General features: G+C 41.1%; 1 protein-coding gene across 1 annotated transcript in view; it reads right to left on the reverse strand.

Moving 5' to 3' along the window:
* LOC136863472 (uncharacterized) overlaps positions 1-16,259 on the reverse strand; it is a 208,900-nt gene that overhangs the window by 147,708 nt on the left and 44,933 nt on the right. The window contains exons 10-11 of the mRNA XM_068225952.1: positions 3,550-3,735; positions 732-866 (exon numbers count right to left, since the gene is read on the reverse strand). Of these exons, the coding sequence (XP_068082053.1) occupies positions 732-866; positions 3,550-3,735 (321 nt within the window). The remainder of the gene's footprint in view (positions 1-731; positions 867-3,549; positions 3,736-16,259) is intronic.

The raw sequence follows: 16,259 nt of genomic DNA on the forward strand, positions 1-16,259 counted from the left end.
AATGTAAAGATTCCTAAATATGCACCTGGTTGTAATATTTCGTCAACATGAAACATATGGTCATCCTTACGTCCTTCATGCAAAAACTGCCTCATAACGTTTCAAGCATCACGGATAACCTGATAAGGATGAATCATTTTGTATATTTTTTTATTTTGGGATATATTTTCTCTTTCTCCGTATGGATCAAAGCTGGGTAATTTTTTAGGCATATTACTTGTATGATATTACGTAACACCACGGGAAAATAATCCCGGATTTCATGTTATGTTCGCGAGTCCTATTTATGCAGATTATTTGAACAAACTGTAACGAAAATATCGAGGTAATTTGCACTTGGACGTATCTGTTGTATCTCCAAACTTCCTTTAACCGGGGTACAAACAACACTTAAAAGTTCATATTTATGTACCCATCTCGCAAAAATCTGCTTATTATTATTATTATTATTATTATTATTATTATTATTATTATTATTATTCATAATATATCTTACTCTCTTGTCAGTTAGGCTACATATCATCATTCATAGCTAAGAAATTAGGGCTCGTTGGAGGCGAGAGAGGATGAAGATTTGCCTTGAAGAAGCACAGAAATATTCTCCTTTCATACATCCATATACACAGTATCGTAAGTAAATGGAGTTACCAGTGTCTGTTGTACCCCAAGCAGCAGGCGCACTACCTTCTGCATGCCGAGCGAGAGTAAGTTAATCATTAATCTGAGCTTACTGGGCACTGTGTCCGTACGGCTGAAGAGTGTACCTTGCGGATCGCCTGGTGATCCTGGACCTCCAGCACCGAGACAGTTGCGCTCAAAGTAGTTCGTCCCTGGCCGACTCATTAGCGCCTCGTTCCCGGCAGAAGCTGCACAGTCAACAAAGTAACACATCAGTTATACATTACTAGCTCTTGTAAGATGACCACAATATTTTATATCAGGCATTAACATGTGTAGAGGGCTGTAAATAAAGTATTGGAAACGTAGTCCAGACACTCGCACGATATCGGGCATGCGCAAATAAGATATGGGAGCGGTCAGGCGGCGCGTAACCGTGGGTGGCGCTGTTATCGACGTGTAGTGTGAATTTAACGGGCATCCAGTTGGGAGTGTTGTTGGTGTGTGGCGTTGGAGTTTAAATCAAGTTTTCAAAAGATGGATTAAAATCGAGGTTGCCCGTGGCAAAAATGCATCAAAATGTTATCGAGGATTACGCGAAGCCTGTGGCGAGAATGCATTACCGTATAGGATGGTTGCACGATGGATCAAGGCGTTTCGTGTGGGTTGGAATGGGACTGCGGATTTGCACCGTACAGGTCGGCTGTCCATTCCTCAAGATCAGATTGACATTGTGAGTGGTCTCGTTTCCGTAGACCATCCATGGAGTGTCCGGGAATTATCCGTAGAGGTTGGTCTCTGTCATCAAACGGTGTGGCACGTAGTGACGAAATGCCTTAACATGAGGAAAACTGCGTCCCGTTGGGTTCCACATCAACTCACCGACGTACAGAAATGGCACCGGTATGCGCTGTTTGGCATGCACTTGGACAGATGCCGCAACGAAGGAGACACATTTCTGCAGCGTATATACGCCATTGATGAGACGTGGGCACGAGCCTGAATTAAAACGTCAGTCGAATGAATGGCGTCACCGAGGTTCGCCACGTCCACAAAAATGTCGACAGATACCCAGTCGGGTGAAGCTTATGCATATTGTGGCATACGACTATGAGGATGTTATTCTTACGCATGCTGAGCCTGAAGGACGAACGATCAGCAGTGACTACTATTGCCTATTTCGGGAGCGACACCTGCGTCCGGCTATGCCGCGCAAACGTTCACCTTCATTGCGAGACGATCGCCCTATCATATCGCATGCCAACGCACCTAAACAATGTCAAGCTCTTATTGCAACGGTGGCATTGGGTGGTCTTGAAGACCCTCCGCACTCACCAGACTTGAGTCTTTGTGACTTCGACCTTTTTCCGAAGTTGACGAACCCCTCCAACACTGTCGATTTCCTGACGTGACATCTGTACTCCACGCAGCAGGGCGCTCTGTCGCTGTTATCAACAGAGAATGCCTTGCCAACGGTCCCCATCCCGACTTTTGACAAATCGTAATAGAATTTGCGCCTGACTACATTGAAGGAATGTAATGCAGTTGTACTTGTTAGTTCATTAAATTTGGCGTTCTATCAATACTTTATTTACAGCCCTCGTAATATCTTCAAGTAATGGAGAAGTTAGGGAGTGAATTGATGAAAAACTTAAGACTGGATATGAGAACAAGCATGTTACTACGGTATGTGGCAGAACAAACAACACTGAAATTATTGCTCATCTGCTGTCCAGGTTTCCCTAGCAACGAATTATTTACGTAAAATAATAGTTTGACATATTGTGAATTCATTGTTGAGTTCATTTATGGAATTATGGTTCTCGCAACAGAGGGGAATGTGTTTCGCGAGGAACATTCATTATTTCCGGTCATATGGAATGGGGCGTCAGAATGGGCCGAGTTTGCTTGTCTTTTTAGCTTCCATTCCGTATCCTGATGGGGGTACCGTGAACCTCCCAGGAGGTGCCACCGTCTCTCAGGCCAGGAAATGTGTTGCTATGACTTTTGGTGCGGAGAAGTGTGAGAGGGAGAGGCCGTAACTTATAAGGGTGTTTTTTTTGGTCAAAAATTGCAACATTTCAGTCACGACTCCCCTTAAAGTACAGGGCGCCAGGAAATGTTCTCCGCAGCAGTTAACTTGACAGCACGGCTGCTGCCGTTTGTATCAAAACAAAACAAACAAACAACAAACAGTAAACTTTGTACTCACCACAGCAATTCATAACAGATGCTGGAAGTGTTGTCCTTGTGTTTGAAGACAGACTTCAACACGTCTACACATATCGTCGAAGTCTTTCACTAAAATTTCTTGCGTAATGGACTGCACATAATTGATGATAATCACTTTATGTTCATCAATCCTTATTCGTCTGTTAAAAGTGTAGGCCTGCCTGTTCCCGGTACATCGTGAATTGAGCGGGTCACATGAAATTTACTTATCAAATCCCGAACGGTATCCCGGTTTGGACACATTGAATTAGGAAGCCGCCCCTGAAATTTTAGTTTTACATTTTCTGTAAACCGATCGCCTTCGCGAAAAACGTATTCCACCAAAAAAACTCTCTCTTCAGTAGTTAACACTACTGCTTGTATCCTGTTGCACTATTCCAATAATCTATCTGAACGCTCGCTTAATGCAATACACACTGACGATTTAGATTGCCCACAGGTCATACGTGTGGCCTTCCATGTACTGCTGTCCTGTTGACCTTGGCCTGTAGGCGAGTGAGCGTGACAGATATGTCACCGTGCTGCCAACTAAACTGCTGGTGCTCCCTTATGCAGCTGCATATAGGCACTGCGGAGAACATTTCCTGGCGCCCGTTATGTGTAGCGCGTAGTGGTACATATTTTCAACACATACGTAATTAAATATCATTTCAGTTTTGTTAGTTTTGCTGCATGCGGTAGGAACTGGGAGTGTTTTACCTCTGTCGTCCCCACTGATAAAGCACTGACTACCACTCGGGTAGTAGGAGAAGGAGCGGCAGATGAAGTCCGGGTAGGCGAAACAACGTCTCTCACATTCACTTTCGTCACTCACAAGTGACAGCACGATGTCCAGGTACCGGGGGTACGAGTTGGGCACTGACTTGAAGTTACACCTAGTTTCCGCTGTAACATGACACACAAACAGTAGACTTCATAAAGCTGAATGTAACGTTCAATAATAATAATAATAATAATAATAATAATAATAATAATAATAATAATAATAATAATAATAACAACTCTGGTCTACAATTCTTTTGCTGAATGAAAACTGTTCATATATTCTGATTCCCTACCAAATGAAAGCTCTCAAACCAGCCTTAGTTTTGTTTCACCGGGCTACGGTTTTTCAGAAATCAGCATTTTAGAAAATAACAGTTTCAATTATATTTCAATGAGCAGATATATAAAATATGTCAGATAATATTTCCGAGAGATTTAAATACGATGATGTATGGCTTACAAAGCAAGTTAGCACCTGGAACTTCTATTACATTTTACAGTCAAAGGGAAACATATTTATAACCCTTCCTCTTACACGCTGACAAACTGGTGTTCCGTAAAAATATAGCCGGTGTGTTTCATGTTATAAATGTCTCATATAGACCTGATGAGGAAAGACTTTTTACTGATAGATCTAAGAGAAGTTTAGAGGTGGTTCTGCTACACAATGGCAACTTACTACCTTCTATTCCTCTAAGTTATTAAGTCCATTTAGCAGCAGCTGGGCACCAACTCGAAACTACAGTAGGTCGTCAGGACTGGTTTCGCTTACATAAACGGAAAAACTGTGCGAGCGACGTCGCAGAGGTCATTAATATCAACTACCACAGGGAAGTCCTAGCAGCCATCTATAGGCTGTTTAAGGTAACGTGGGCCATTTATGAGAAACATAAATGGAGCGTTTGTGGTGGCCTAAAAGTGCTCTCTATTCATCTGCGCCATCAATCGGGATTTACTATATATCCCTGTTTCCTTTGTGAATGGGATAGAAGGGCTAAATCAGAGCACTGCAGCAGGAAAAAAACTGCCCATAAAGGAGCAATTTTGTTCCTGGTGTGGTGATCATGAAAACAGCCAACCTGAGTGGCCCCAACTTGGCAGGTTCGATCCTGGCTCAGTCTGGTGGTATTTGAAGGTGCTTCGTGTCGGTAGTTCTACTGGTACGTAGAACAACTCCTGCAGGACTAAATTTCGGTACCTCGACGTCTCCGAAAACCGTAAAGTAGCTAGTGAGACGTAAAGCCAATAACATTACTATTATCATGAAAATACAAACTCATTTGTTATATTGTAGCGCGTGACTCTATGATTTACTGCTCTACTTTCATTAAGTTGATTTGGTCATTATTATTATTATTATTATTATTATTATTATTATTATTATTATTATTATTAAGTAACATTAAACACATTCTTATTATCAGAGATATTAAACTGATTGATACACATTAAACATATATAGATACTTTATAAATTATTGGGCGCCAGTCACTAATAAACGTTACAGTTTGGTACAGCATGAATCTTCGTATTGTTAAAGGTGTGGGGTAATAACTTACTTGACAACATTCCATGATACGGTTTTTTCACATTTATTTTGATTATTTTAGGCTTATCTACTTGAAGTAATTAATTGACTGCATTTATATAACAAAAACATTACATGACTTGAATTAAAATGATAAGTTGTGGGATTTGTTGTTAAAAAAGTAATTAAAGGAACAATAATGAAATAAAAATGAAAAGGAACTACTGGCATTTACTTGAATTAAATTCTCTCTGAAACATGCCGCGCCATATTGGAAATGTGGTATTACTCCACTGGTCGTGTTACCTTAAACAACTTCTGGACGGCTGTTAGGACTTCCCTCTGGTTGTTGACATCAATGACTCCTGCAATGCCGCTCGCACACTTTTTCCGCTTATGCAAGCGGACCCAGTAGTCGAACCAGTCCTGACGACCTAGTTTCGTCTTGGTGCCCTACTGCTACCAAAGCATCCTTGGTTTCCTCTAGGAAAAGACGAAAAGAATGCAGCGCCTGTTACAGTTTGACATACTGCTTTCTGCTGCAATTTCACTCGCCCTCCTTGTTATATGCTATTGACCGGACTTGTATCCATACTGGCGACACAGCGGACAGTATTCACTCTGTATGTTGCATACAGTAGTGGCGCTAAGAATCTCGCTCCCCGCCCCCTGCAATAATTTTAAATGGGCCACTCGTTCCCTGATAAGGAACGTTACAAGTTTATTTCGCAGTACAAGGTTTATATTATTACAATGAACAAAAAATGACGCAACGGCAATAATAATAATAATTATATAATTTAGTTATCAAATCCGAAGGAATTAAAATAATACACTTAGGCCTATATGGCACGACCACACACACAGAAGAAATGCATATTCCAATTATAGTAACCAAAACACGCTGAAGTCACAATATTAAGAAATAATCTCGTTCTTAGGACCAAATAATTTACAATTCAACCGTCCATCGTAAGCCTACTTACTGTAGCTACACTGACTGCCGAGAGTAATAAACAGGCTCGAAACTTCAGTATTTACAGTTTGGATAAGGAGGATGTCTTTGTTATCGCATCTTCGCTGACTGCCGGGTTCTCAGAACTGGCTAATTACTTCAAAAGCCTTGTTGATTGTTGTGAGTGGCAGCAAGGGATGGTTATTATTGCATCAGGTTGGAAAACTCACATTCTTTCAAAAATAACTACCGTACCCCTATTGATAAAAGAAGCTCTGCACTGCCGATGTTTGGAATAACCCTCTGTAATACAAATAATACTGTGTTATAGCTTTGTCAATATGTAAAGTCACTCTTCAGCTACTGAATTAAGAAACAGTCACGGGCCCCTCTCAAGCCCCGCGGGGTCTGCGGGATCCTTATCGCCGCCACTCGTTGCAATAACTTATGTCAATCAGTGTATAAGTATGTATCTGACAGTCAATGTAAGTGAGCTATCCAGGGAATGCAAGCCCTAACACCTTGCACTACCATGTGTTTTCCCCACTACAAATCTCCTCCTCTCGCAGTACATCGTTCAGCCGGCTAATAATATCTTCGATCGAACTCCCACGTGATGACGTTTTGTTCAAAATCTTCCCGCTTCTTCTTAGCGTCATCACGCTTTTGTAACAGTTAGCCTTCTTGTGGTAGTGCGCGACCTTACTCTCGGGCAACTGATATTCCGACGTGTCCACACAACTTCTTATCAATAACTACCTTGCGCAGCTATGCCAGATTTTGAATAAGTTAAAGTTTAAATTATTACACTATTCAACAAATCTCACCGTACATACAAGTTTTTTTTTACCCTGGGGACGATGACCTTAGACGTTAGGCCCCTTTAAACAGCAAGCATCATCATCATCATCATCATCATCATCATCATCATCATCATCATCAGTTTTTAACCTTAATTCTAATCAACTCATATAATCAATCTCAGTATTATACAGTACATAGTTAACGAAATGAAATGGTATGGGCGATAAATAATTAATAGCGTAAATTGAATACAATTGAATACAATAATTAATAATCATAATTGAACATGAGGAATACTTGTTACTGAGTTGAACAGTTACACCGGTAAAAAGTTAAACATGAAGCATTCATTTCTCCTTCTAACGCCCTTCCACCATTCCATATTAAATTACCGAGCTCGATAGCTGCAGTCGCTTAAGTGCGGCCAGTATCCAGTATTCGGGAGATAGTAGGTTCGAACCCCACTGTCGGCAGCCCTGAAGATGGTTTTCCGTGGTTTCCCATTTTCACACCAGGCAAATGCTGGGGCTGTACCTTAATTAATGCCACGGCCGCTTCCTTCCCACTCCAAGCCCTTTCCTGTCCCATCGTCGCCATAAGACCTATCTGTGTCGGTGCGACGTAAAGCAAGTAGCAAAAAGAAAAAAAATTCCATATTAAATTAGCCCTGATGAGGCAATTTGTTTCTGCTGTGAATAAGGACAATGATTGTTTCAACTTTCTTGTTACAAAGTTCCCACAGATTACTGAAACTAAGTCCTGCTCCATAGCTAAATGGTTAGCGTGCTGGCCTTTGGTCACAGGGGTCCCGGGTTCGATTCCCGACAGGGTCGGGAATTTTAACCATCATTGGTTAATTTCACTGGCACTGGGGCTGGGTGTATGTGTCGTCTTCATCATCATTTCATCCTCATCACGACGTGCAGGTGACCTACGGGTGTCAAATCGAAAGACCTGCACCTGGCGAGCCGAACATGTCCTCGGACACTCCCGGCACTAAAAGCCATATGCCATTTCACTGAAACTAAGATAACAGCAGGTATTTTCAACTGACCCCTAGATTCTTGAGCTTATGCAGGATGAGACCTTTCACCAGTCAAAGTCCGAGTAAGAGAAGTTAGCATGGTTGATATACAAAAATTGAGAGAAAACTTTCTTGGCAACAAGTAATCTGTGAACTATAACGGAATTGTGGAAGAAATATTACAACATTTTATAAATCTTGGATGTAGAATGAGTGTTACAGTGAATTTTTTTCACAGCCATACTGATTTGTGATTACTTACCTGAGAATCTTGGTTCAGTGAGTGAAAAACAAGGTGAGTGGTTTCATAAAGACATTAAAACAACGGAAACATGCTATCAAGGCCACCATAATGTGTTAGTGAAGGCTGATTACTGCTGGTGTTTGAAAAGAGACACTAGTGAAAGACATACCATAGCTTCGAAGAAAATGCTTTCTCGTCCCTAACAATGAAATAAAGTTTGGAAACTCATATATACTGAAACATAGGTCTCTTTTATCAGTAAATTCATTAGGTATTTAAGTTAAAATTAAATGTACAGAAACAATTTTGTCTTTGTTATATGCCTTTAATACGTATAATATTTCATTTAATATGTAAGTATATTATAAGATTTGATTTGATTTTGTTTAAAAACGTAGCCCGATAGAGTAAAACTGAAAACCGACCCGAATTCGGAGAATTCATGTTATATACCGGTGTAACCAGATGGAAAAATAAAAAAACAAGATTGCTGTAGACCAGTGTCATAATAATAATAATAATAATAATAATAATAATAATAATAATAATAATAATAATAATAATATTAATAACATCATTTAGGGTTCTACGGCCCGTGTAACTATTCATAATGTAATATTTTAGGGATTATGCCGAGTAATTAAACTATACCCAACTCACTCAACGCGCGTTTCGAAAGGTACCTTGCTTCCTCTTAGCTACCATTAATACACCGTGCTTCCGTTTTCTGTTTTCTCCTGATGAAGAAAGGCAAGTACCTTTCGAAACGCGCGTTGAGTGAGTTTATATACTTTAATTACACGGCATGATCCCATAAATATTACATCATGAATAATAATAATAATAATAATAATAATAATAATAATAATAATAATAATAATAATAATAATAATAATAATAATAATAATATTGCTACGTGCTCAGGCGACAGCCAGCACTCTGAAAGCCCCCTTCGGTATTTCCTGGAAGCGATGAGTGAATCAGGCGGGAACCCCAGTCGGCCCTAGGACATCGTCAACCTCTCCATGTATTGTGTTTTCTTTTGGTTTCCCCCTGGGCCTTCTGTAAGACGAAACGAGAATATTACTTCTCTAGCCGCACCCTGAAGGTCACAGTACTGCATCAGTAGGAATGTAAAAGGTGGGTCGCCGCTCGCCGCGAAGTGCAGGGAGTCAGTGTTGCGTTTTCAGTGTTGGTTGTCGTCGTTGAGTCAGTTTCTTTTTGCTACTTGCTTTACGTCGCACCAACACAGATAGGTCTTATAGCGACGATGGGACAAGGAAGGGCTAGGAGTGGGAAGTAGGCGGCCGTGGCCTTAATTAAGGTACAGCCCCAGCATTTTCCTGGTGTGAAAATGGGAAACCACGGAAAACCATTTTCAGGGCTGCCGACAGTGGGGTTCGAACCTACTAACTCCCGAATACTAGGAGTCAGTTTCAGAGTGTTGAGAGAATGTCGTCATGGTGGACTGTTGAAGTGATGTCGTTATGTTGGGAGGTGGAGTGTCGGAGAGTAATGTTGAAGTGTTTTCGTTTATTGTTATTGTTGGTCGTGCTGTGTTGTTATCGAGTGATACGTGTTGAGCAGTTCACTGTGTGTAGCAGTCCCGTTAATTGGGTTGACTGTGTTGTTGGTGCGAGTTATTCGGCTTTGTCTGGAGTCGAACCGAATGTACATGCAGCCGTGTGGTTGTGTGAATCTGGGGTCAAGCCAAGCGTATGGCGGCCATACTATTTGATAGTCAAGTACGAACCTGTGCATGTGTGTGTGAAGCTGCTGTGTGGAGTGACCTGTGGTGCGAGCGAAGTGAAAGTTGGAGGCCTCTCAATCAAGATTGTGGAAGAACAGCCCGTTCAGATAAATACCAGCTACCTTGCTATCCACTGAGTAAGGACAAAAGACCTTCGTAAGTAGCCACTAATTAGTGAACTGTTGTCATTAATTCTTAAATATAATTGCGTGGGTGTACTAACTGGGTCATGCTACATTCAATTAGATCGATAAAATGGACAGTATTTTAATAATAATAATGATGATAATAATAATAATAATAATAATAATAATAATAATAATAATAATAATAATAATAATAATAATAATAATAATATAGGCCCAGATGAGTGAGTCAGATGGTAAGGTACTGCCCTTCTAAGCCCAAATTCGCGGGTTCAATTCTGGCTCCGTTTCGTGATATTTGAAGGAGCTAAAATACGCCAGGCTTGTGTCGGTAGATTTATTGGCACATATAAGAACTTCTGCAGGACAACATCCCGGCACCTCGGTGTCTCCAAAAGCCGTAAAAGTAATTACTAGGACGTGAAGCGAAAAACATTATTTATTATAATATTATTTGTTTAACGTCTGGTGTGACTGCTTACTGTCTCAACAGACTGCCGAGTGTCAGAAGTTTGGTTTCACAGGAGATCCTCCACGTGATCGAAACTAATTCATCGCAATTAAACATCCCTAAGTGCCGCCAACCTAAGGCGGGTTTTAATCTGTTAAACTGGGAACAGTCCGCCTCTGTGGTGTAGTGGTTAGTGTGATTAGTTGCCACCCCCGGAGGCCCGGGTTCGATTCCCGGCTCTGCCACGAAATTTGAAAAGTGGTACGAGGGCTGGAACGGGATCCACTCAGCATCGGGAGGTCAACTGAGTAGAGGTGGGTTCGATTCCCACCTCAGCCATCCTGGAAGTGGTTTTCCGTGGTTTCCCAATTCTCCTCCAGGCAAATGCCGGGGTGGTACCTAACTTAAGGCCACGGCCGCTTCCTTCCCTCTTCCTTGTCTATCCCTTCCAATCTTCCCATCCCTCAGCAAGGCCCCTGTTCAGTATAGCAGGTGAGGCCGCCTGGGCGAGGTACTTTGTCATTCTCTCCAGTTGTATCCCCCGACCCAATGTCTCACGCTCCAGGACACTGCCCTTGAGGCGGTAGAGGTGGGATCCCGCGCTGAGTCCGAGGGAAAAACCAACCCTGGAGGGTAAGTAGATTAGGAAAAAAGAAAGAAAGAAACTGGGAACAGAAAGCCAACGATTAACGGTTACGTGCCAGATGCGACCCATCAATCACTTACAATTGATCTGCATTAAGGGCTGTCACCAAGTGGCAGATTGCTTACACGTAGCTAACTTGGTCTTTTCTCAAATAAAGGGCTGACACCGTTGTTAGCAGGTTCGAGTGCCGTTGGTCGAAAGAAAAATATAATAATGTTGCTGGCTTTAGTCCTAGTAACTACTTTTATGGTTAAAGGAGACGCCGAGGTGCCGGAATATAGTCCCGCAGGTCTTATTTTACGTGCCAGTAAATCCACAGACACAAAGCTGACGTATTTGAGCACGTTCAAATACCACCGGACTGAGCCAGGATCGAACCTGCCAAGTTGGAGTCGGAAGACAAGCATCTCAACCGTCTGAGCCACTTAGCCTGGATGAGAAAAAAAATCACAATCAGAATGTTGGCCGGCAGGTTAGGAAAGTTGGTGGTAGACAGTTTCTAATCACTAGATTGCATGCCAAAAGCCGGGATTCAAATCCAAACCTTTTCGCAGTGTTCAAATGGAGCGAGGGGATATGATACTGTTGATGGTGATTCGGCCGTCGGATGGCGACGTAAAGCATTGAGCAGACCCCTTGGTGTTATTTGAGAGGAGTAGGCTAAGTGCCGAAACCGGGTTTCATCTCTCCCTACTTCATTATCATAATCCCACATCCAGACGCGTAGGCCGCCCAAGGACGTCAGGTAGAAAGACCAGCAAGGCAAGCTGAACACGTCCTCGGACACTCCTGGTACCACGGTTACTAGACTAGACGGTAGGGGTCATCAGTTGGGTGCGCAATAGCAAGCCACGCCTCCTGACGTCACAAGGCACCCTTGTTCGCTAAGCGAAGCAGAGTGCTATTAGTCTAGTGATGGTGTTTACCTTGTCAACAGTGTAAGAATTTAATTTTTCTGTGCTGTGTTGTGCTGTCGCCGGTTGCTCTAACCACGATAGACACCAGAAGGATTTATACATTAAATTTCATCGTTTTCCAAAGAACAGTGACATTAAATTAAAGTGGATTAATGCCTGTAAACGGGATGACTCCTTCACTATTGAGAATGCTCGTGTATGCTCTGTACACTTCGACAATTCGGACTACAGAAGGGACTTGAAGGGTGATTTGTTAAACCTTCCAATTAAACGTAATTTAAGGACTGACGCAGTACCACATTTAAATTTACCACTGAGTAGTAATAATTTAGCGAGTCAGTCCTGTAAAGATCGTGAAATAAGGGCACAAAAGCGAAATCATCGTAAGGAGATACGGCAAATTTTACAATCGCAGGCGCCAATTGAAGCAAAAATTATTAATAATGCAATCTTGAGGAAGGAATTAGATGACAGATGTAAACATCAGTGTTTCTGTAATGAGAAAATTGCTGAACTGACTGCAGAATTGGAGTTAATTAGACTAGGAAATTGTGACTTAAAACAGCAAAATAAGGATCTTCGGGACCGTCTTAGTGCAGCTAATACCGAGAAAATAAAATGAAAAAATAATGTTCAAGTTTTTGAGGGTACTTTTTCTAAAAGTCAACCGCAAGCTTTAGTAAAAGGCAGATGCTCAAGTTGGTCATCTGAGGACATTGCTAAGGCGGTAACCTTACGGTCTATATCATATAAAGCATTGTGTTTTGTTACAGACGTGATTAATTACCCTCTTCCTAGCGAAGTTACAATCAAACGACGGCTAAGACAGTTTTCTATTTCTCCTGGATTCATTGAGTTGAGCATTAATATCTTAAAAACACAATCAAGTCTTTTGACAAATTTTGAAAGAGATGCTGTTCTCAGCTTTGATGAAATGAAGGTTAACAATGACTTGTGCTTTGATCAAAATGAAGAAATGATTAGAGGACCTCATGATAATGTCCAAGTCATTGTAATAAGAAGTTTAGTTCAAAAGTGGATGCAACCTATCTACTACAACTTTGATACAGCGATGTCAAGGGAACTGTTAATAGAAGTAATTCATGTCGTAGAAAGCACCGAATTTAAAGTTAGGGCAGTTGTATGTGACATGGGACCTTCAAATAGGAAATGTATGACAGATCTGAATATTCCGTGGCAAAAACCGTCGCTGAAAAACCCATCAAGTAAAGAACGTAACATATGGTTTTTTGTGATGTGCCCTATGTACTTAAATTACTGCGGAATCACCTTCTTGATGAAGGATATAAGCTGGAAAGTGGGCAATGTTTCACAAAAGAAGCATTTACAAAGTTAATTGAAATGCAAAGACGAAGACCTACAATATGCTCACAAGCTTTCAATGAAGCATAAATGCTTGTGACTGGAACGGAGAGGCGAAATATACGGTAAGCCGCTGAACTGTTATCACTGACTGTGGGGAAAACAATATGCAATAACTTCCCAGAGCTCAGCTATGTAGGAGAGACTGTAATCACGATTAATAATGGATTTGACGTCCTAAACTCCCGTGTCCACGTGTGTGGCACAAACAGCTTTAAAAGTGCCTATGGGAATTGTATAGAGCAACAAAATCATGCTCTTGACAAATTATTCGAATTAATTTTCACCATGAGAATAATTGGCAAAAACAAACTCCTTCCTTTTCAAGAAGGTTTTCTAATGTCTATAAGTAGCCTTCGTGGTCTATATAAGGACTTAAAATCAGAAGGCTATACTTACGTAATGGCGGCCAAATGTAACCAGGACATAACTGAGAGCTACTTTTACCAGATCCGAGGACTTGGTCGCTTTTATGATCATCCTCTCCCTACCATTGTATCGCAGCGAATTAAATCATTGATTTTAAGCCGGAATGCAGGTGAAGTGATAAACAGCAAAAACTGTCCAAATGAAAAAAAAAATGTCCAATCTCTGAGCGCAGACGTTTTGTCTGCGCAAAATGAGGTGCCTCAATACTTCATACTTGATACTGACGAACATTGCCAAGCAGTGTCCAACCAAAATCGAGAAGGTTGCGACAAAAATTGTAATGCTGAGGATGAGGATGAGGATGATGATTTCACTTCAGCTGATAATGGATTTCTGGAACATTTTCAAGATGAAAATAATGCAAACATGTCTGTCGAACTCGTTAGAGAGAAGAACGAGCTACTAGAAATGATTGCTGGCTATGTAGCTTATAGGGTGAAGAAAAAGTACCCCCAGAAAGATAATATGTACGGGATCCAAACCGTGAACATTTCTCCTTCACCTAGGAATTGGCTAGAAAACATTTCGAGAGGGTACTAAATGAAACCCACGGATGAGTGCATTAATTCTATTATTAAAATGGAAAATTAATTTAGTGCCTTCCATGGAAACTACATTATGAAATGTCCAGGAGTCTTTATATTGTTAAATGAAAAAATTAAGAAAAATATCCTGATCTTGAAGATTTTGTTGTTTCATGTTTTTTTAGAACCAGAACCTTCATAAGGATGAAAAACATGAACAAACTTAGGCACATGAATTCTTACAAGAGGTGTAAACGAACTCCTAATGAAAAGAGGAAAAGTGTGAAAAAAAGTTAAGAAAATTATTTAAATAATGTAAAACAACGAAATAACATCTAGGTGTAAATATTTTGTGTGGTACATATATAATGTAAATATGTATGCAGTTTTAGCACCATCATAAAAATTGGGTGTATTTTTAGGTGCTTTTAAATATTGAACTTTTGATCGCATTTTCTGACTGTGAGGGTTTTCTCCGTACCACAGGTCTATATGGCCTAAGCATGTGGAAGCCTCTTTCCCCCCAAAAAAGAGTGACCCCTGATATGGTGGAAGAGGTTGACGTTTCTTCAGGGGCTTTTTACCAACATTCAATCGGCCAATACACATTTATAAATAGCTACTTATGCATAAATATAATATTAGGTGTTTACAACACTACTTAACACCAACAATTCGCCAAAACAACGGTAAAAAACATTCCGTGCGATTGGTCATGTTTTTTAATTTTAGTAACGAGTTTTAGAAATGAATCTATGTATAAAATCGTTCTAAAATCACTGGATGGATAGAAAATACGAAAACCGAACCGTAAATACTTTATTTACGAGGCGAAAGATAATTTAATACTGAGAAAGCTACTGGAATAGTTCGTTAAGCACAGGGTCATTATTTTACTTGTAATCTTCTGAAAACTACTCAAATAAATTACAACATAATTATCTACACATAACAACCGGCAATTACATTTGACAAAATTGAAAAATATTAAGCAAATGGTTAAATAAAAACAAGCAAATCATTAACAGAAACGCACAAATACAATGGGTCGCGTTCACTGCTAGCCGGCCAGAGGAGACCCGATGACGTCATCAGCCAAAGCCAGCCTGCGCGTGACCCCTACCGTCTAGTCTAGTTACCGTGCCTGGTACTAATAGGACACGATAAGTACATAGGCCTAAGTCGTAAATAATTGCAGATAATTAGGATCTTTTTAATTGCTAGTGGCATTACGTCGCACCGACACAGACAGGTTTTAAGGCGACGATGGGATAGGAAAGGGCTAGGAATGGGAAGGAAGCGGCCCTGGTCTTAATTAAAGTACAGCCCCAGCATTTGCCTGGTGTGAAAATGGGAAAACACGGAAAGCCATCTTCAGGGCTGCCGACAGTGGGATTCGAACCCACTATCTCCCGGATGCAAGCTCAGGGCCGCGCGCCTCTAACCGCATGGCCAACTCTCCCGGTGGGGAAAGACGTAAACGCATCACCATGTTTCGTGTTGTAAAACGAGTTTCCCCCAGAAGTGTTATGTAAATTAGGGGCAGTAGCTGCTTATAGGACTTACTGAAATGGCATTGCACTTCGTTTAGCTTACCTTATCTTGGGTGATGACACAACTTATCAAATGACAATTTGCTTGTCAACGCCGGTCGCATCCGGCACGGTTACAGATTATGCGGTCGCTGGTGGCACGGGTCGCATGCGGCACGGTCGCATCTGGCACGCCACCCGATTAACATGCTGCACCACTCCATTAACACTTGGACTATACTTACACTCTTTGAATTAGCGATTAATGTATCCCACAGGAGGTAATCTCTGACTTAAATGTCTTGAATGTG

This window comes from Anabrus simplex, chromosome 2, assembly GCF_040414725.1.
Source record: "Anabrus simplex isolate iqAnaSimp1 chromosome 2, ASM4041472v1, whole genome shotgun sequence".
Lineage (NCBI taxonomy): Eukaryota > Metazoa > Arthropoda > Insecta > Orthoptera > Tettigoniidae > Anabrus > Anabrus simplex.